The 21,197-nt window shown below is 39.4% G+C and overlaps 1 protein-coding gene across 12 annotated transcripts in view; it reads right to left on the bottom strand.

Annotated features, from left to right (window-relative positions):
• The window catches only part of Csnk1g1 (casein kinase 1, gamma 1), a 137,178-nt gene that overhangs the window by 57,805 nt on the left and 58,176 nt on the right, over positions 1 to 21,197 (bottom strand). For all 12 annotated transcript variants that reach the window (NM_001431619.1, NM_001431621.1, NM_001431618.1 and 9 more), the window contains 2 exon segments: positions 7,360 to 7,429; positions 14,597 to 14,637. In NM_001431619.1, the coding sequence (NP_001418548.1) occupies positions 7,360 to 7,429; positions 14,597 to 14,637 (111 nt within the window).

Below are 21,197 nucleotides of genomic sequence, written 5' to 3'. Positions count from 1 at the left end.
TTAAACCCTAACTAAGAAACCAAAAATACAGATTTTTTGTTCCACAGTACTTGATAGCTTTTAGGATATTAAATATTAGCTCCCCTCTAAATGATTAACCTTGATGTATTATGATAAAGATGTGGAGTGCCTGACAATCACTGAACTTACTCTAGCCTTTAGTTTGGAATAAAACTTGCCCTAGTCTAAATGTCAAACAAGTATCCTCTGTCCATAGCAGTGGCTCTCAACCCATGGGTCATGAACTCATTGGAGGCTGAATGATACTCTCAGAGGGGTCACTGAAGACCACATGAAAACACAGATATTTACATTATAATTTATAACAATAGCAAAATTAAAGTTATAAAGTAGCAATAAAAATTGGCTGGGGGGTCACCACAATATAAGGAATGTATTAAAGGGTCTCAAAATTAGGAAGGTTGAGAACCATTGGTCCAAGAGTAGTCACTATGTCCTAGTCAAGGCCCAAAGGATGGCTTTGAGACCAAGGAAAAAAACTCATAGGCAAGCAGTAAGAAAGATGATGTTAAGACAAAACAATATCAACACACACAACTTAGTGTTACAGGGCAAAAAGTTGCACTAGAACCTTAACCACTGTGTGTATCTGAAAAAATGAGGTCCCCATAGCAGGTTATGGTGGCCATCTCTCTCTTCTAAATCTTTGCCTATGTAAACATAGTAACAATTTTCTGAAACTAACCACAACCCTCCAGTACAGTCACCTTATACATAAGTTAGTTGGGCTTGGACTGGAGAGGTGGCTCAGTAGTTAAGAGCACTGATTGCTCTTCCAGAGGTCCTGAGTTCAAATCCCAGCAAACATATGGTGTCTCACAAGCATCTGTAATGGGATCTGATGCCCTCTTCTGGTGTGTCTGAATAAATAAATAAATAAATAAATAAATCTTTAAAAAAAAGAAAAAGAAAATATTTTTAAAAAAAGGTGGGCTGATTTCCAGAACTAGACTTTCTCTTTGGAATGTAAAAGACGAATTTCAAGTAACAAAAACTGTCTTCACACTAAGCAAACACCTTCAGCTGGTCTGCTCTTTGCAAAAATTAACACACTGCAAGGGTGTTAGTACCCTGTGTCTCTGTGAGTTATACACAGTTCAACACTTTCATAACACTCTACTGCAACTGAAAAACTAACTATCCAAAATGTGTAAAAAGTGGTTTTCTTTTCTTGTAAGAAAGATCTTACAAATCTCTTTTTACTTTGTAATTTTACAAGTAAAGGAAATTACAAAACCCAGAGTGGCTTTTTATACCTTCCTCTTTTACAAAACATAATTAAACTTAAAAGTTTAAAAATTATTTATTTGCATATGCGTGCCATGACCCTTATGTGAAGGACAGAGGACAATTTTAGAGTTCTATCCTTTCACTAAGGGCTTTGGGACTGAACTCAGAAGGCAAGCTTGCACAGGAAGCATGTTTACCTGCTGAGCCTTCTCTGCTGCTCATCTTTCTCTTTTTTAATCCCCCTTAAGACAGTATTTGAAGGTACACCACCTGAGTCATGGTATTGTAGGTATGTGCCACCACGTCAGACTCTTGAGTACTGAGGTGAAGGGCAGGGCCAGCTGTGGTTGAGTCCGGAAGAGGAGCACGTCTCTTACAGCACTATACATAGGAAGAGGAGCACGTCTCTTACAGCACTATACATAGGAAGAGGAGCATGTCTCTTACAGCACTATCCGTAGAAAGAGGAGCACGTCTCTTACAGCACTATACATAACTTGTTTTGCTCCTACTCTACCACACAGTAGAGTTAATGAGGAGACCCCAGTATAAAGGAGTCTGTCACAGTTGTAATGTTGTGGATGATTTACTTTCCTACAGTTATCTACACGGCTCACACCTGATAGCTGCTAGTGCAATTGCATACCCCGACACTCTCATAATGTTTTAAGTTTATAATTTGTATACTGGGCACACTCACAGCTGTCCTGAACCTCCAGATTGACAAGCCACATCCCTATACAGTCACAGAATTCATCCTAATTCCAGGGTTGGGTCCCAGATACCAGTGATTTTCTTTGGCCGACTAACAGAGGCTATTGTTACGTTGTTTCATTCCTGAGACAGCAGGTGGGAATTCAGAGTACTACTATTTTAAAAAATCTAGACTTTGCATTAGACCATTTTATTAATTTTGTTTGTTTTGATACAGCATCTCAACTACATAACTGTAGTTTGTCTTAAATTTACTATGTATCCTTGAACTCAGAGATCTGTCAGCCTCTGCTTCCCCACAGTTAAGTCGTGTGCAATCATACCTAGCCAAATTAATTTATCTTTAATTTCATTTTATTTTACATATAACTGTTTTGCTAGCATGTATACCTATACATCATGTACATGTAATGCCCTTGGAGGCAGGAAGAGGGCACTGGATCACCTGGATTGGAGTTATAGGTTGGGGGCCACCTGGCATGGGTCTTGAAAACTGGATTTGGGTGATCTGGAAGAGTAGACTGTACTCTGCTAAGCCATATCTCCAGCCCCATTTTAGACTATTTTAACTCAACAAAACAACTTGTAAAAATTCTGGGATTTAACTCAGAAACAACCTCAATTAAGCTTTCAATGATTCCAATTCTAAAAGATCTGATAATTCACCTGACTGGAAAGCATTCCTGTAGGTATGCAGTGCATATACATATGCTCAGAGGCACACAAATGAAAATAAGTATTTTAAAAATAGAAAACAAATATTAGTACCAAATAAATGATTTATAACTTTTTTTTTTCTTTTTTTTTTTTTTTTTTTTTTTTGGTTCTTTTTTTCGGAGCTGGGGACCGAACCCAGGGCCTTGCGCTTCCTAGGTAAGCGCTCTACCACTGAGCTAAATCCCCAGCCCGATTTATAACTTTTTAAGCTTAGTAAATAAAATAACCCTATGGGCTGATTTAAATATTTATTATTATTGTTGTTGCTGTTGTTTGTTTTTCTTTTTCTTTTTTTTTTTTTTTCCGGAGCTGGGGACTGAACCCAGGGCCTTGCACTCGCTAGGCAAGCGCTCTACCGCTGAGCTAAATCCCCAACCCCGTTGTTTGTTTTTCAAGACAGGATTTCTCTGTGCAGTCCTAGCTGTCTTGAACTCACTCTGTAGACCAGACTGGCCTTGAACTCTGAGATCCTCCTGCCTCTGCTGCCAGAGTGCTGGGATTAAAAGCATGCACCATGACTGCTCTGGCTTGATTTTAATTTTAGTTTTCCTTATTTCTGGGCTCGTGATTCACACCTGAGACTCCAGTACTTGGAACATGGGGCCAAGATAATAAGGAATTCAAAGTTAGCCTGGACTATCTGAAACCCTATTTCAAAATAATAATTATATACATAAATAAATATAAGGGGCTAGAGAAGTAACTCTGTGGGTAAAGTGGTTACTATTAAAGGATAAGAATCTGAATTTGGATCTCTAGCATCCACATAAATACTAGGTGGGTATGGTATCTGTGTTCAATCCCAGCCCTTAGGAGGGACATGTACACTTTAAAAATAAAATAAAAGAACCAGAGAAAATTTAAAGTCTTCCTTCTTAAGATACCCAAGTGAGTGGTGGTAGAACATGCCTTTAATTTCCAGTACTCAGGAGGCAAAGGCAGGAACTCTGTGACTTCAAAACCAGCCTGGTCTATACAGCAAGCTCCCAGGACAGCCAGGGCTACACAGAGAAGCCCTAATATTTCACAGTCACAGGCCTGTGATGAGTAATAGCAAAGCACTGGTGAGCACAATGCTGACCACGTGGTTGCTCCTTCCATGCCTCTGATAAGAAAGGGTTTGTCTATAAGGCTGCACAACACCTTTATTCTGAACACAGTAGCATATGTGCTTTGGCTTCTCACACCTAGCTACTAAAGAATCACAACTGCTTATGCTTAACACATTTATGGTAGACAGATCTCTGAGTCTGAGGCTAGCCTAGTGAGTTCCAGGATAGCCAGGGCTGCGCGGAGAAACCCTGTCTCATCCACAACCCCACACATAAGATATTTACATTACAATGCATAACCGTACAAAATTACAGTTATGAAATAGCAATGAAATAATTCTACGGTTGGATCACCACAACATGAAGAACTGTATTAAAGGGTTGTTGCATTAGGAAGGTTGAGAAGCACTGCTCTGCTCTAGAGTAAATTCAAATATCACCAAAGTTCTCCTCATCTTGGAAATGTCTGCTACTTAGTTAAGACAAGAATATTAAGACAACATGAACTCCAGTGAAGAATGGTGGATAAAGCTAGGCAGAGCTGTTCACTTGCCACCCCAATACATAGGAGGTTGACAGAAAGATTTCCAGTTCAAGAACAGCCTGAGATACAGAGAAAAGTTCAAGGCTAGCCTGGGATACACAGTAAGACACTGTCAAAACCAATCTACCATAACCAAAGAAAGAAAGAAAGAAAGAAAGAAAGAAAGAAAGAAAGAAAGAAAGAAAGAAAGGGGAAAAGAAAGAAAGAAAGAAAGAAAGAAAGAAAGAAGGAAGGAGGAAGGGAGGGAGGGAAGAGAAAAAGAGGGAAGGGGAGAGGACAAGAGAACGAGGATGGAGAGATGGTCCAGCAGTTTAGAGTACTGTCTGCTCTTTCAGAAGACCCACGCTAGATTCCCAACACTTACATAGCAGCCTACAAACTGTCAGTAACTCCACTTCCCAGAAACTTGACACCTTTTTCTGGCACCAGGCATGTACAAGGTATATACATATACATGCAGGTAAAACAACCATACACATAAAATTAATCCTGGAAAAGAAAAAAGACAATATGCAAGCTAAGAGAGAGAGAGAGAGAGAGAGAGAGAGAGAGAGAGAGAGAGAGAGAAACTACCACTGGATTTCACAGAAAATGAAGATAACCCTGCAAAGATGGCTCAGTGGAAAAAAGTACTTGTCTGTAACTCTAGCAATAGGGAACTCACTGGCTAGTTAGCCTGACAAAAATGGTGAGGTTTACTGAGATAGTATAAAAAAAAAAGATAAGGTGAAGAGCAATAAAGGAAGACATAAAACACCATCAAGTCTCTCTGTCTCTGTCTCTGTCTCTCTCTCTCTCACACACACACACACCCACACACACGGCATGTAGATGTAACTTTCAGATGACGCTGGGATAAAAAGCACTAACAGTCTTCAGACAGTGAGTTGGACATGGAAAAGTAGCATTCAATTTAGTTTTGGAGACTAAGGCACTGTTTCCGAGGGTAAGAATGATATCTGGAAGACCCACTATATGTGAACATCCAATGCAACGACTGATGTAGAAAGGGGTGGAAGTGGCAGAGCAGGAAGGAGTGAAGGAACAACATCCCTCCTATTCTCACTGGTAGCAATGACCCACACACACCTCAGGGCTGCCTTAAGCAATATGCAATTCTTGAAACCCCCACTTCCTCTTCTGCTTTCTGTGTAACATTTCTTTACAGAGAATATCCAAACCTCTAGACTGCAGTGTTTATGAAGAGCATAAATCCAACGGCACAGATTTTATTCTCATATAAAGAATTTTCCCCAGAGATGAACTCAGGGCCTTGCACATATCAGGTATTTGCTCTACCACCGACCTGTATGTTAGCTTTGTTTAGTGTTTTCAGGTGCTGTGGCCTTAAAACTGTTGGGTTCAAGTGATCCTTCTATCTTAGACTCCCATATTGCTAGGCTGAAAGATATGCACCACTGTGTGTGGCTTTATATTAAAAAGATAAGAATGGCCTGCTATGGTGGCTTTATCTGGAAGGACTTACAGAAGAAATATTGGAAATTGGCCTGGTCACTTGCCCAGGCTGCTCAAACATCTGCTCGTTTGGATCAGGCATATTTTAACCTATGTGATAGAATTATTTGATGTGTATAAATGTGTTTTTCATAACTAGGCTAAGACAGTTATCACTCTGAAAAATTTGAAACTCACAACACCGTGAGCCAGCTGTTACAGTTCCCACCTGTATTCCTAGTACTTGGGAGGCTAAGGCAGAAGAACCACTGTGAGTTCCAGTCCAGAACTCTACACAGTAAAGTTCAAAGCCAGTTGTGGTGACAATGTAAAATCCTACCTCAACCAAGGCAAATCAAATTAGACCAAACCAATATTAGCAAACTAGGGAGAACATCCAATGCAGGAACTGATGATCAGGGGGTGCACACCTAGAATCCCAGCACTTAGGAGCATCAGGAATCTTGGCTAGCTTGGGCTATAAACAACAAACATGGCCTCAGTGTCCTTTGAGACTGTGTAAGAGGTTCAAAAGATAGTCGATTTTAAAAAATGATATCAAATTTAATAATTTTTAAATCATAATTATGATGGTTACATGTTGTAATGTTATTAGAAAATAATATAAAAATGTCAGAAAAGAAGCAAGGACAGGAAGAAAGAGTGCTAAGTCAGGGAGAAGGGCTAATAATAATCATGTTTGGCATGTAGAGATCTAATTTTCTCATATGGACAAAACCAACAGAGTAATTAGAAAGATCCAGAAGCCCCCAATGATAATTAAAGTACTTTTGTAAACTCACTTCTTTTTTCAATATATATGGTCTACCTATATATAGAAATAAATATGTATAGCTACTTATTTATAAACAAATAAACAAACAAACCAACAAGATTCCATCAATTCTATTCTCAGGCTAGAAAAACCAATCTCAAGTTATTCACATACCCTGAGAATTTAGTTTTCAGGTGCAATCTTTAAAAAATTAACTTTATTTTTATATGTATGGATATTTTGCCTGCACATATGTCTGTGCACTATGTGTGTGCCTGGTGCCTGAGAAAGCAGAAGAGGATGAGGGATCCCCTAGAACTGGAGTTACAGATGGTTGTGAGCCACCAAGTGGGTATGGGAAATCAAAACTGGGGAGGGCCTCTGGAAAAGCAGCTGGGGCTCTTAACTGCTGAGCTATCTCTCCAGCCCATGAATGGCTCTTGTAAATGAAGAAAACAATTAATAAAACCAAAGTGCTATATTTTAGAATTTATCTCAATCAAAGCACTAAAGCATAGCATACAAGTGACCCATCCTTCCCCCGACCCCCACCACATATATAAAGTCAGGAAAGAGACAAATCCCAAATCCCCATAGCATGTGGTGTTTTAAGCAGGTTTCAACCCATAGCATTTAAGGGTTGACCTGTGGCAGGGTCACACGCTAACAGTCCCCTCAATTAAAGCTCCAGGAACCAGTGAGCAAACAGCCTTTGGTTGGCCATGTTTACAACCTATCCAATAAACAGGGAAGATAAATGGTCTAGTAAAGGAGGCAAACCAGACAAAGTGACTTTAGGGTATCCAACTAAGTTCTATATTAAATAAAGGGAGAAAAATAAAGGGACTTACCTGCACTGCCGAGCTGTTTATAAAACCTGTACTCTAAATGAAGTTGTGGAGCACGTGATTTTATTGGTTCCTGAAATCCAAGGGGGAAAAAAAAACTGTGATCAGATTTCAATAAACAAGCTTTTTTCCCAGCCTTAGATTTTCACCATGAAGAGAGCAAAGATCCTTTAATGTTTCTCAGAGAATCTCCACATGACAGTCTGTTCTTACCACAGTTGTTTGTGGAAATGCAGCTAAAGAAGATGAACTAGATTATATGCAACACCTCTCTCAGTCATGCAGGCAAACTCTCCATGAGCCATCACTTGGCATGAAAGACTCATAAATAAAAGGTGCTCTCTCAGTCTACCTTCTTTTCCTCTGTGCCAATAAATCAATGTGTATTTAGGCAGGATAACTTCAAAATCTCAATCCTCCAGCTAGGATTACAGTTGTGCACTATTGTGCCTGGTTTAGACATCAAAACACAGTGGATATTTCTTGCTTGTGCTATTATGAACTCTGGGTGGTAAGCAGTTTGAAAAATTAGCACATGCTTAAACACATGTTCAATTACACAAAAATTAAGAAGAAAGAAAAAGTAATCTGAGGATCTATTATCTCAGATAGCCATTATTAAAGCTTTGGTAAATTTGGGGGGGGGGAATGTAATTTTTTTTGAGTCTATGTACTTTGAATTCTCTATGGAGTCCAGGCTGGCCTCATCAAACTTGCAAATCTGTCTAAGTGTCTCAGGTGCTAGGATCAGAGGTGTGTACCACAATGCCTGGCTCCAAGCACTTATCTGTATCTATTATACAGATCATTTTATAAGAAGGAGATCTGATTATATTTGCTGTTTACTATGTGTGTGAAGTATTGACAGTTCTACTGGTTGGAATACACTCTTGAGTATGGACATATTTATTGTTCTGAGCTTTCAACATTATGAACAATGTTACAAACATTCATATGTGTATTTTTGCTTAATCTTGCAAGAATTAAAGACTGTAAATGCAACATAAATGAGTAACTTTGATTAATATAGTGTTCACTTTTTTATTTGTTTAAGTCAAGGTCTTTCTATGCAGTCCTGGCTGTCCTTGAACTCACAGAGATCCACCTGCCTCTGCCTTAGTGATGAGATTATGACATACACCACCATACCTGCTTTTATGTGTTTAATTTTCAGTAACTGTAATTACCTTTCTTATTTAGGAAGGAGGTTTTTAAGGTTTTATTAATATGTATTAATTGGATAAAATAATAGATTATGCCATATTCATATATACATATGGAACCTCTCTCTCTCTCTCTCTCTCTCTCTCTCTCTCTCTCTCTCACACACACACACACACACACACACACACACAAACTAACTGTTAACCAACCAAAACTAGTCATCAAGCCAAGCATGTTTATAATCTTTATAATGTTAGTATTTAAGATGATGAGGAAGGAGGGTCTTGGTTTGAGGAAATGGTTGACTACATAAAGGGCAGCCTAGGCTACAGAACAAGAGCCTTACTAAAAAACAAAACTAAAACAACCACCACAACCCAATCTTCTTCTTCTTTTTTTTTTTTAAGATTTATTTATTTGTAAGTACACTGTAGCTGTCTGTAGACACACCAGAAGAGGGCATCAGATCCCATTAAAGATGGCTGTGAGCCACCATGTGGTTGCTGGGAATTGAACCCAGGACCTCTGGAAGAGCAGCCAGTGTTCTTAACCACTAAGCCATCTTTCCAGCTCCACAACCAAAACTTCTTGAACTCAACTAGGATGCCTACTATCAAAGCTGAAAGACAGGGCTGATGAATCATTACTATGGGAAAACTAGCCTTTATTTAAAATGCTGCAGCTGCTAGCACTTCCACTTTCACAGCTCTTGGGAATTGGAATCAGGAAGATCAGGAGTTCAAGGTTATCCCTGGCTACATACTAAGTTTGAAACAAGCTTAAACTACTTCAGAGATCATCTCAAAAAACAAACAAACAAACAAACAAACAAACAGAATGGTGCAATGGAAAATGTTATAGTCAATCATTTCTACTTTTTGGTATAGATTATAAGCTTGTGCCACCACAATTGGTTTTCTGTGGTACAGGGGAATCAGGACTTCATGCATGTTAGATAAGCATTCTACCAACTGAGCTACATCCCAGATCCTCAAACATTTATCATACTTTTGCAAAGTGCTAAAACTGCAAAAGTAGTATCAACATCTAAAAACCTATCTTCTATTTCAAAATATACAAAAAATTGTTATCTAACAAAAAAATCTATATTTTCTTAGGACATAGAATCTATAAATCACAGAACTCTGAAGTTTCTTCCAAATTACCTAATTCATTCATCTTTTCTTTTAAGAAAAGTTTAAGCTAAGTTTGGATATTGAGTATTTTATACTCTCAAGGAATTCCACTCAAGAACTCACAGCACTCAACAGTAACTGGCTTTGACCTTTGTGCTTCCTGAGGTCATCAAAGCTAAGAGAAAAGCACATAATACTGATAACATGATAGTTGCTTTCCTGCATGCTTCAGACAGAAGGACCATTCTTCATTTGGTGGCAGGTCATCTACTTTATCACCAATAAAGTAACTAGTTACAGAATGTGTCTAATAGCAAAATCACCAGCAATAATTTCATGAAAAACAGAGAGCAAGAGACGAGTGCAGAGCGGAAGAGCACTGCCTGCCTCCAGAGCTGAGCTTGAGAGAAAAGAAAAACACAAGGGGCGGCTTCACACCGGAGGATCTTTACTTGAATGTCAAGCTAGAAACCTTAACAGAAAATACTCAACATAATCTTTGATAACTTGGTTAATAAAGAAAATAAATGACAACTAATCTTCACAGAATCCCAGTGTTGAGAGCATGCTTCTACCTCACACGTATTTACACAAGGTATATATTTTGTTTTGTTTTGTTTTGTTTTGTTAATCACAGGACGTGCACGGCTGAAGCCTACTCAAGCAAATATGGCTTCAGGACCTAATCTGGAAGCATTAAGAATATAAAGCCCTGGGGTTGGGGATTTAGCTCAGTGGTAGAGCGCTTGCCTAGCAAGCGCAAGGCCCTGGGTTTGGTCCCCAGCTCCGAAAAGAAGAAAAGAAAGAAAGAAAGAAAGAAAGAAAGAAAGAAAGAAAGAAAGAAAGAAAGAAAGAAAGAAAGAAGGAAGGAAAGAAAGAATATAAAGCCCTCCAAACATACAAACAGCCTTAAAGAAAAGTAGCAAGATGAGCAACAGATGAGCTTTTATCTTACTTCTAACCCTTTCTAGGTCTAATGAATAAAAGGAAAAACTCAGCCTACTGAATGTATGTATATGTATGCACTCATATACCTTTTTTTGAGACAGGATCTTGTGTAGCTTAGGCTAGCCTTGAACTTGGTAAGCAGCTGAGGATGACCTTCATTTCCAGATTTTCATCTTGAGTACTGGGACTGCAGCCATGAGACAGACACCCATTTTTGTTTGTTTTAAAGAATTATTTACTTATTTTATGTATGTGAGTACATCATAGCTGTCTTCAGACACACCAGAAGAGGGCATCAGATCCCATTAAAGATGGTTGTGAGCCACCATGTGGTTGCTGGGATTTGAACTCAGGACTTCTAGAAGATCAGCTAGTGCTCTTAACCGCTGAGTCATCTCTCTAGCCTCTTGTTTTGTTTTTTGATAATATCTCATTCTATAACCCAGGCTGACCTAGAACTTTTTTATGATACTTCTGCTTCACCTCCCAAGTGAAATCACAGATGGGAGTCACCGTGCCTGGTTATTTTGTATATGCTTTAAGATCTACCTCCTTTTGACTCATGTGTTTGCATGTCTGTGTTGCCCATGAAGGGCAGAAGAAGAAGCTGGATCCCACACAACTGAAGGTCAAGGAAGCTGTGAACAACCTGATGTGGGTGCTCGGAACAGCAAGTGCTTTTTATACTGTTCAGATACTTCTCTAGCTCCTACATTGCATATTTTTAAACAGTCTTCAATTATCTCTTCTTTCCTTCTCCTTCATTATTATGTGTGTATAAGGGAGGGGTCCAAGAGCCATAGTGTGTGGGGGGTAGGGGGGTGGGAGGTGAATGAGGGGGGGTGGGGAGGGAGTCAGGGAGGGAAGACAACTTTGGGGAGTTACTGTTGGACGACATCCTTGCACAATTATACAGGTTCAGGGTATTGAACTCAGGTTGTCTAGACTGCACGGCAAGAACATTTACTTTCTGAGCTGTCCCACTGGCCCTATTTTGTGAACCCTTAAAAGTTCTTAAAAACTTAAAGGGCAAGAGCCACAATGAAAATCTAAACAAAGTAGAATTTCATCGGCAGTATCAGACTTGTGGTGGTAGCACATATTCTGGAGGCAGAGGCAGGCAGATCTCTTAGTTCAAGGTCAACCTAACCTATAGACTGAGCTCCAGGACAGCCAGGATTCCACAGAGAAACATGTTTTTTAAAAACAACAACAACAACAACAACAACAACAACAACAACAACAACAACAACAGTAGTAGTACAACATTTCTTGCAATTCTGTGGCAGATGTGACTGCCTGTGAACAGAGAGCTGGCCATCTGCAGAATCATGGCCTGCCTGAAATCCTAGACCAATGACAGATGGGGCTGTCTTATAGGATCTTGCTACTTTACAAAAACATTGTTTACAATGAAAGGAGACCAATTACTATTGTTACAGAAAGGGATGAGATGTACAGATGGAACTGTTATACTCTACATGATTTCTCACTTCATACTCTCCTACCTTCTTCAATCTTCCTTTGAATCTAGGACCCCGCTCATGTTAAGTATGCACTCTATCTCTGAGCTATAACCCTAGTCCCTAATTCTACTTTCTTTTTGGTAATACAAAGAAGAATAAAGCTTCATAAAAGGAAATGAAGGGACAGTGAAATGTCTGCCAATGACATTAATAAAATGTTATAGAGACATCTCTATATAGGTCAAAGTGGTATGAACTTGACAGAAAAACTCAAGACAGAATGTCTCAAAAGAAGCCTTGAGAAAAATATAGGGACAATGTCAAGTGTACAGTAGGAACACAGAGTTTTAAAAGGACAAGTTTTTATATTGTTTTCATTTTCTTTGTTGTTGTGGTGGTGGTGGTGGTGGTGTGTGTGTGTGTGTATTGAAACTGGGTCTCACTATACTTACTACATAGCCCAGGTTGGCCTCAAACTTACAACAGCACTGCTTTAGTGCTGGGTTACGGGTGAGTAAGCGCGGACACTCTTGGCTTTGAGTGTTATATTGACTCTTTTTTTCCTGTTAAGCGGCCTCAGATAACTAAAGAGCAGTCTGTGTGAAACAGAAAGTCAAAAGGCAAACGCATTAGAGAACACAGTCCAGAACTCTTCCCCTACAGAAGAACCGGCAGTTGACCCCTCACTCGCCCACCTTAGAAGGCAAGTCCTGTTCTAGTTTCTCCACCAAGAACTGTAGGTTGAAGACAAGCAACGCAAGTGGAGTTGCCTGAATCCCAGTCCTAAAGGTGCTTCTGCACAAGAGTTGTTACACATTTATGGCCACCAGGCTACCCACTGAGAACTGGGCCAGCCAGGGCTACAAAGTGAGATCCTGTCTCAGCAAGAATAAAAAAAAGGGAGGGGGAGGGTCAGGATTTCACTGTGCTCCTCAGGTAGAGTTACATGAAACAGCTCAAAAAAGGAACAGAGTCAGAAGAGTTTCAGAGAAGCCTCTTGTTTTAAATGCCAGTACCTGTTCTCTCCTTAGTAGAGAAACGAACCTGGCAACACCAACTCTTCCAAAAAAGAATCCTAACAACCCCATAAACTGCCAAGCTGAAGACAATAAGAAGACTGCCTAATCAATCAGAACAGGAGAGGATGTTTTGTGGGAATTTTGTTTGTTTCTTGTGAGTCTCAATGCACAGGCTACCCTTTAACTAGTTATACATCTTACAAAGATAGTAAGTTCCTGATCTTTTGCCTTTGCCCTCCAATCCTTGAAGATAAAGAAATGTACCACTTTAACCAGTTTAACAGTTTTTGTTTTGTTTTGTTTTTGAGAAAGGCTCTCACTTTGTAGCCCTGGCTGTACTGCAACTATGAAGACTAGGGAGGCCTCTAACACACAGCGATCTACTTTCTGCCTTAAACCCAAACTTAATATGTACCTGAGGATGACACTGAACTCCTCATTCTTTCAAATGCTGAAATTAAAAGTATGTGCAGAAACCAGGTGTGGTGGCTCAAGCCTTTATTCCTAGCACTCTGTGAGCTCAACGGTAGCCTGATCTACAATGCAAGTTCCAGGGCTGTTATACAAGGAAATCTTTTCTAGAAAAACAAAAACCAACCAACCAACCAAAAACCAAACAAACAAAAAACCATGTGCTGAAAAACATGTGCCAGCTATATCTGTCTAGACAGTTTTTTAAAGTGGTGGTTCTAAACTTGGGTGTCTCAACCCCTTTGGCAATCCTCTAATTCCCAAATTATTTACATTATGATTTATAATGAAAGCAAAATTATAATTAGGAAGTAGCAATAAAAATAATTTTATTGTCGGGGTCACCACAAAATGAGGAATTGTATTAAAGGCTCACATATTAGGAAGGTTGAGAAGCACTTCTTTAAAGCATCAATGGTCAGATTTCTTTTTCTTATTAAATATATTAATAACTTACATTTAAAAAAAATAGGTGTCAAGAGGCTCCAGAGAAATGCTCAGCGCTTTAGAGAGTACTTGTTACTCTTGCAGATAACACAGGTTCAATTCTCAGCATCAACAGCAGAATTCACAACCACCCATTACCTTCAGTTTCAGGGGACAGGAACACCCTCTTCCAGCCTCTATAGAGACCAGACATGCACACATGCATGTGTGCGCGCACATACACACACACAGTCAAAACATCCACCCTCATCAAATAAATCTAAAAACAGTGACAATATTAGGTATCAAGTTGGAACCATGGAACCATGAGAGAGTCCAGAGAATTACTTGCTCTTTCAGCTATTTTTTAATCAATTAACTTTTGACACATCTTGGCTAGTACTTCATTTAGTATACTATTTATACGACATTACATAGTATATACTGATTTATCATCATAACATCCTAATAGAGAGAAAATGGCTATCTGACATCATATGTACAGTAAAAATAGCAGCACTATTGTGAACGCCTACAATAACTTCCTGTAAGGAGACATTAGCAATGAAAACACCAAACACATAGACCATGACACACACATTCTACTCACCAGTTTAATGGCTACATATTCATTGGTGTAGAGATTTTTACCTAAGGGAAAAAGAGAATGTATATATTCAGTGATGTTAGAGTAGAAGGTCATGGGAAAGGTGGATTTTCTAAGTGGGCTCAGCACAGGAAGTCAGAGCTAAGTGAAAGTCTAAACAGAGGTAATGAGGAGCAGCAGGGCTAGGACAGAAAACAGCTGGAGAATCTAAAAATGCAAGCTACATAAGAGACTGTTTTGCTTTGTTTTAAAAAAGGAGAAAACCAACCAAATCTACCCCCTCCTCTCTCCTTTATGCCCTCCACATACTGGAACCTTATTATTTCTCAGTTATTATGGCATTAAGTCAACTGAGAAGAAATGCTACAATTTTAAAGATAGAAATTTAAACTTGAAGGTTGGAGGAAGGAAAACCAGGGATCCAAGGTCATCCTTCGCTACATGTTCCATACATGTTGAGTTTAAGGTCAACCTGGACTACATGAGCTTTTGTCTCAAACCTCCTTCTATCTCTAGAAAAAAATTAAACACAGATCAGGGATGTAGAGAAGGAAACAAGAGATGACTAAAGTGAAGGTGGTAGGCATGTTCAGCAAAGGAATAAACCTGGATACCACTGTGAACAAAAAGGGAAAATAATTACTGTAGGTGACAGAAGAGTCAGGGTGGAAGTCTCAGGAATTCAGTTTTCTCCCTTTGACCTCCCTCCTCCACAAAATTCTCAAAGAGCAAGCAGTATTTTAAGAGCTGAAGACTGGGTAAGATCATTTCAGGAAGAGGAAACTGCAAAAGCAAACGAGCATAAAGCAGAAGACGTCAAAGTGGTCCAGTCATAAAGTTTAGTGCACATCAGGGAAGGATGAAGACTGCCATGGAGTAGGTAAAGCAAGAACTGGAGAAGGTTAGAGCTGTACTAGGGAAACCTTATACCACTCAAAGTTGAAAACAGAAGATTTGGAGGTAGAGTGATCACATAATCAGATCTATAACCAGATCACATAATCAGAACCATTATGTATGAGGCAGCGTAAGAATTAACTAGAAAAGTAGGAAAGCAGAAGTAAGGAATGCATCTGAATGTCTTACTACCCAGCATGGATAAGCTCCATCCATCCAAGACGAGCCACACACAGTTCTCCAATGTAGAGGAGCCCTAGCTCCTCATGCAGCCCAGTGTATGTGACTAAAAACCCAGCCAATAAATTATATAATGTGATGATGCTAAGACAAAAATATGAACAAGTACATAGAAGACTCTGGGAAACAGAGGAAAGTATGTTTGGGTACAAAAATTTCAAGTCAGAAAGTCAAGTAACTGAAGAATAAAGGTTACTTCTTATATTAAAAAAAAAAAATCCGGGCTGGAGAGATGGCTCAGCAGTTAAGAGCACCGACTGCTCTTCCAGAGGTCCTGAGTTCAATTCCCAGCAACCACATGGTTGCTCACAACCATCTGTAAGGAGATCCGATGCCCTCTTCTGGTGTGTCTGAAGACAGCAACAGTGTACTTATATATAATAAAATGAATAAATATTAAAAAAAAAAAAGAGCACGCTGCCATGCCTGGCTTTAAAAAAAAAAAAAATCCAGGTAGGGCATGGTGACACACACCTTTAACCTCTAGGAGTGGGAAGTCAGAGGGCAGGGGGTCTCTGTGAGTTCAAGGCTAGTTTGATATACATCAGCAGTTCCAGACCAAGCAGAGCTATATAGTAAGGCCTTCCCCTATCTCCAAAGAAAGATACCTTTGAATTCTTTGAACACTTGCATTTAAAAAAAATTAAAAGACACCTAATTTTTACAATACTCTGGGCTCATTTTAATATAATTATTTTCCCTTAAAACTACAAGTTAAAAAAACAAGGTTCCTAGAATAACATGTCTTATTTGTTGTGCAATTTAGTACACAGAGGCCCTGATCTATCACAATGCTCTCTGATGTGTACATACTGCAGAGTAAGGCCATCCAAGGCCATCCACAGGCTGCCTCCATTGATCCTTTCTGGTTTCTTATCACTTCTTATGGACCATATTCTCCAATTGTCTGAGTCCAGTCACAGAATATCAAATTCTACATCTACTAGCATGTCACATGATCAGATTGTTTACGGCTATTTCCTGGTGTGTGTGTGTGTGTGTGTGTGTGTGTGTGTGTGTGTATTCAAGTATGGAGGATAGAATTCAGGGTCTTCTACATGTAGGCATGACCTGTGCTACTACTGAACTACATCCCCATCCCCAGCCTGAAAAAATTTTTTTCCTTACAAAATTTTAAAGGGGTATAGGGTTTCACCTGGATGGTATGGAATTGGCTTTATACAAGATTCAAGAAACTTAAAAACACAAATAAAAACCTAGTTTCTAGAAAATTGTACAGTCATTTTTTTTTTTTTTTTAAAGATGGGATCCCTTTACAGTTTGGCCAAGCTATGTAAACCAGGGTAGCTTTGAACTCAGAGATCCACATGCCTTAGCCTCCTTAGTGCTGGGATTGAACGCAGGTCAATCAATCAATCAATCAATCAATCAATCAATCTATCTATCTATCTATCTATCTACCTACCTACCTACCATCCATCCAGCCATCCGTCCATCTATCCGTCCGTCCATCTACCTACCTACCTACCTACCTGGAAGACAGGGTCTCAAAATGTAGCCCAGGATAGACTTGCACTCATAACAATCTTCCTGCCTCAGCCTCTTAAGACCTGGATGACAGGTATATGTCAGGTATGTTACATATATTTCTTTTTACCTTAGGGAAGCAGTGTTTCCTGAGGACAAAAGTGTGTGTGTGTGTGTGTGCACACACGCGCGCGCGCGCGTGCCTCCATCAATAACAAATATAGTACCTGATATATATTAACAGATGTTTGCTAAGATGAACCAAACTGGCTTAGTCCTAGCTGGTGGGTCCAAGTACTAGAAGGTGATTGGATCAGAAGAGGCTGACTTATCAATGGGTTAACTCAGTGGGGGATTCATAATTTGATGGCACTATTGATAGGTGATAAAACTAGCAAATGGGGCCTAAAGAAAGAAAGTTGGTCACCAGGACATAGTTTTCAACGGTCTATCTAGCTCCTGGATTCTCTTCTCTTCTCCCTTCCCTTCCCTCCTCTCCCTCCCTCCTTCCCTCCTCTTCCTCCCTCCTTCCCTCCCTTCCCCCTTTGCCCTCCTCCCCTCCTCTTGGCTTTTTTTTTCTTCCAGACCCAATGAGGTGTACAGCTCTGCTGCACTATAAAATTTAGTCATATGTTCTGCCTTATATCAACCAATAGCAACAAACACAGGAAATTATGGTCTAAAGCATTTGGAACCATCAACTAGATAAACCTCCAGTCTTGTATGCTCTTTATGAGAAACTAATATATGGATAAGTTTTTATTTCATTCTTCTGCTTGCTGAGAATCACCAATAATCTTATGCTAAGAGAAAATCAAGTGATATTTTAAAAGTATTATTTTGGCCCTATATTATAACTAGGGGGGAAAAAAAGACATTTTCATAGAAGAACATTTATTTAAAGAACCACATTTCTAGCATAGAAGAGTTATAAGGATTATGAGATAGAGCATGTGAAAGTCCTTTGGAAACTAAAAAGTACTAAATAAATCTAATTTTCATTATTATTTTAAGTATGAGGTAATAGCCCCTCTAAAAAGAGTAAAACAAATAAAATTTATATCTCAGATATTTTGAAGAGTTTACATTTAATAGGAGATAAGAAAATAAGGGCCAAAGTTATGTCCTTATGCCAAGTGTGGTAGCCCACCCCTTTAATCTAGCACACAAAGAGTAAAGACAACAGGTTCTTGAGTTTAAGGGCTACTTGAGATCCTATATTGAAGGACAAAGAGTGAGGAAGGAGTGGGGGTAGGGGAAGGGGGGAGGAGGGGGGTAGGGAGAAAGGGAGAGAGGGAGAGGGAGAGGTGGGAGAGAGAGAGGAGAGGAATCAGTGTGTGTTCCTTCAGTTCTCTCTAAACTAGAAAGTGATAGATTATGAATTGCTTCTTAGCTTCTAAGTGTTGAAGTAAAGCTCTTTTCTGCAGACATGACAAGACCATCTGCCATCATGAAGAATGACTCTTATGACCTACAGAATACCTTGTCTCCAGTCATCTCAACAGGAAAAGTAAGCAATACAGTGACAGCTACACACATGGCAATAGTAAGAGGGCTGCTAACATTCTCTGGTGGAAGAAAGGTAGAGTGAATATTCTCGAGATTCCAGTCACGACCCCTCTCCTCACTCCCCTCAGCTCTGAGGGAACAGAGTGGGAGAGTACATTAAAGACAGAAGGCTGACTAGGAGTTAAGACTACAGTGATGCAGCTCTCCAGAACTGGGACCTTCAGGCGATGTGGCTAATTTCTATTTATCCATGCTGTTGTAAATAGTCCCAGCAAAATCATTGGCCACCTTTAAAAGAGGTTTCTTGAGCCTCTTGGTGTCCTATTTGGGAGAAAAGATGGTTCCTTATGTCTTCTGAGAGAACATAATAAACTTAAAATTAGGTATGGTGGCTGATATACTGCAAAATGCTAACTGGTTTGTGCATGCTTACTTTTTCTAAGAATACCAAAACTGAATAAATGTCATTCTCTTATCTAATAGCTATAGAACACTGGAGGTGATAGATAATTGTCCTGGGCCAAGCGCTGTTCAAATCAATTCCTTTGCCAGGGGGCAAAGGCATCATGAACTTGAGCAGGGGCTGGTGAGACATCTCATTCAGTAAAGGTATTGACACCAAGCCTGATGATTTGAGTTAGATTCCTAGAGTCCACTTATTGGAAGGAGACAATGAAAACCTTTGATCTCCACATGTACACAATGGTACATATTACACTCAACAGGCAAAATAAAGTTTATAATTAAAAAATTGTATAAGTCAATAGGAAATTCAGACATTTAGAAATCCAATCATTCAGTCAATATGCTCAGTGAATATACTGTACTCAGAAATTTTGCACTGGAAGAATTTAATGACAAAGATTGTGGGTCAAAATTCTATCTATTTAAAATTAATAACTACTTCAACTAAAAATATGTATCAAATGTTTCAATAACTGTGAGAAAAGGAAAGCAGTTTAATGAACTGAAAATCTATCCATGAGCTGGCATGATACTCAAAGCTTTAGTATTCATTGCATAAAATCCACAGGCTCAACTTTTTGTAATGGCAGAAAAACTGCAGTATTTACACGTTTTGGAGCACTTTTATCTAAGCTCAGTTTTTCAATGAAGCAGCCTGGATATGACACTGACATCAAAACATCTGAAGGAAGACTTCCTGTTTCAGTAAGCTACCTACCAGCTACATTTACTGAAAGCTTCAATCAGACACAGCAATTTTCAAAGAACCAGTAGCTCTTAGTTAAGAGTCACAATTAAGGAAACATAAAGGGTTTAATCATCCTTCTAGCTGCCCTAAAGTGAAAGCAGTGCATGTATAAATTGCTACCTAAACTTTATTTCTTAAAATCTAGTAAGAAGAGATTGATGCAGAAGCTGGATAGCTCATTAAATAAGAGCAGAACAGCAAGGACCAAAGTTCAGTTCTTAGCATCCATGTTGAGTGGCTTGCAACTACCTCTAACTCCGGTTTAGGATCTTTTCTAGTCTTTACCGGGGGGGGGGGGGGGGGGGGGGCATGTGTCCATGCGTATGCACGCACACACGCACGCACACACACACACACACACACACACACACATTAAAATCTTTAAGGACATGGAAAGGAAGGAGGGAGGGAGGGAAGGAGGAGAAAGGAGGGCGGCTGGGCAGTCAGTCAGGAAGGCAATTAGCAGGAGAAATAAGTAAATACTTCTACATACTTATGAATAGTTACCATTCTTCTTAATGAAGAGGGCAGTTGGTCCACTGCTCCCTCCAGCCCCAGCCAGCGAGTGTCTCTTTATTTGTTCAGGATGATTAAGGGAAAGATTGGTATTACAATGTTAAACATTTCTCAAATAATGATTAGTTGATGGTAAGGATAATTTATATGCCAATTTTTCAATTTTTCAAATTTCAAATTTTCAAAAACTTGCTTTTCAGGGCTGGAGATGGCTCAGCAGTTAAGAGCACTGCTCTTCCAGAGGTCCTGAGTTCAATCCCCAGCAACCACAACCATCTATAATTTGATCTGATGCCCTCTTCTGGCACAAAGGTATATAAGCAGATAGAGCGCTCATAAAATAAATCTAAAATTTTTGCTTATCAATAATAGCACTGGGCTGGAAAGATGGTTTGGCAGTAACACCAACAGGATGGCTTACAGCCATCCATAATGCTGGTTCCAGGGAAATTCAATGCCTTCTTTTGCAGGCACTAGGCACACTCATTCAGGCCAAACACTCATACATATAAAACCAAACCAAAACACTAACAAAAAAAACCAAAAAACAAAAAACCAAGTATTACATGTTTGTTTTTGGAAATACTGGGGATTGAACCCAGAGCCTCACTGATGCTGACCTACAGCTAGTCTTTGTCTTAGGTTCTGAGATAGTGTCTCATAGACCCCAAACTGGCTCTGAATTCATTATGCTGTCAAAGATGGATGGGCTGGTCTTCTGTCTCTACCTCCCAAGTGCTG

Source organism: Rattus norvegicus, chromosome 8 (genome assembly GCF_021556685.1).
Source record: "Rattus norvegicus strain SHRSP/BbbUtx chromosome 8, alternate assembly SHRSP_T2T, whole genome shotgun sequence".
In the NCBI taxonomy this organism is placed as follows: Eukaryota; Metazoa; Chordata; class Mammalia; order Rodentia; family Muridae; genus Rattus; species Rattus norvegicus.
The sequence above is the reverse complement of the archived record's forward strand: the minus strand, read 5'-3'. Positions and strand labels throughout refer to the sequence as shown.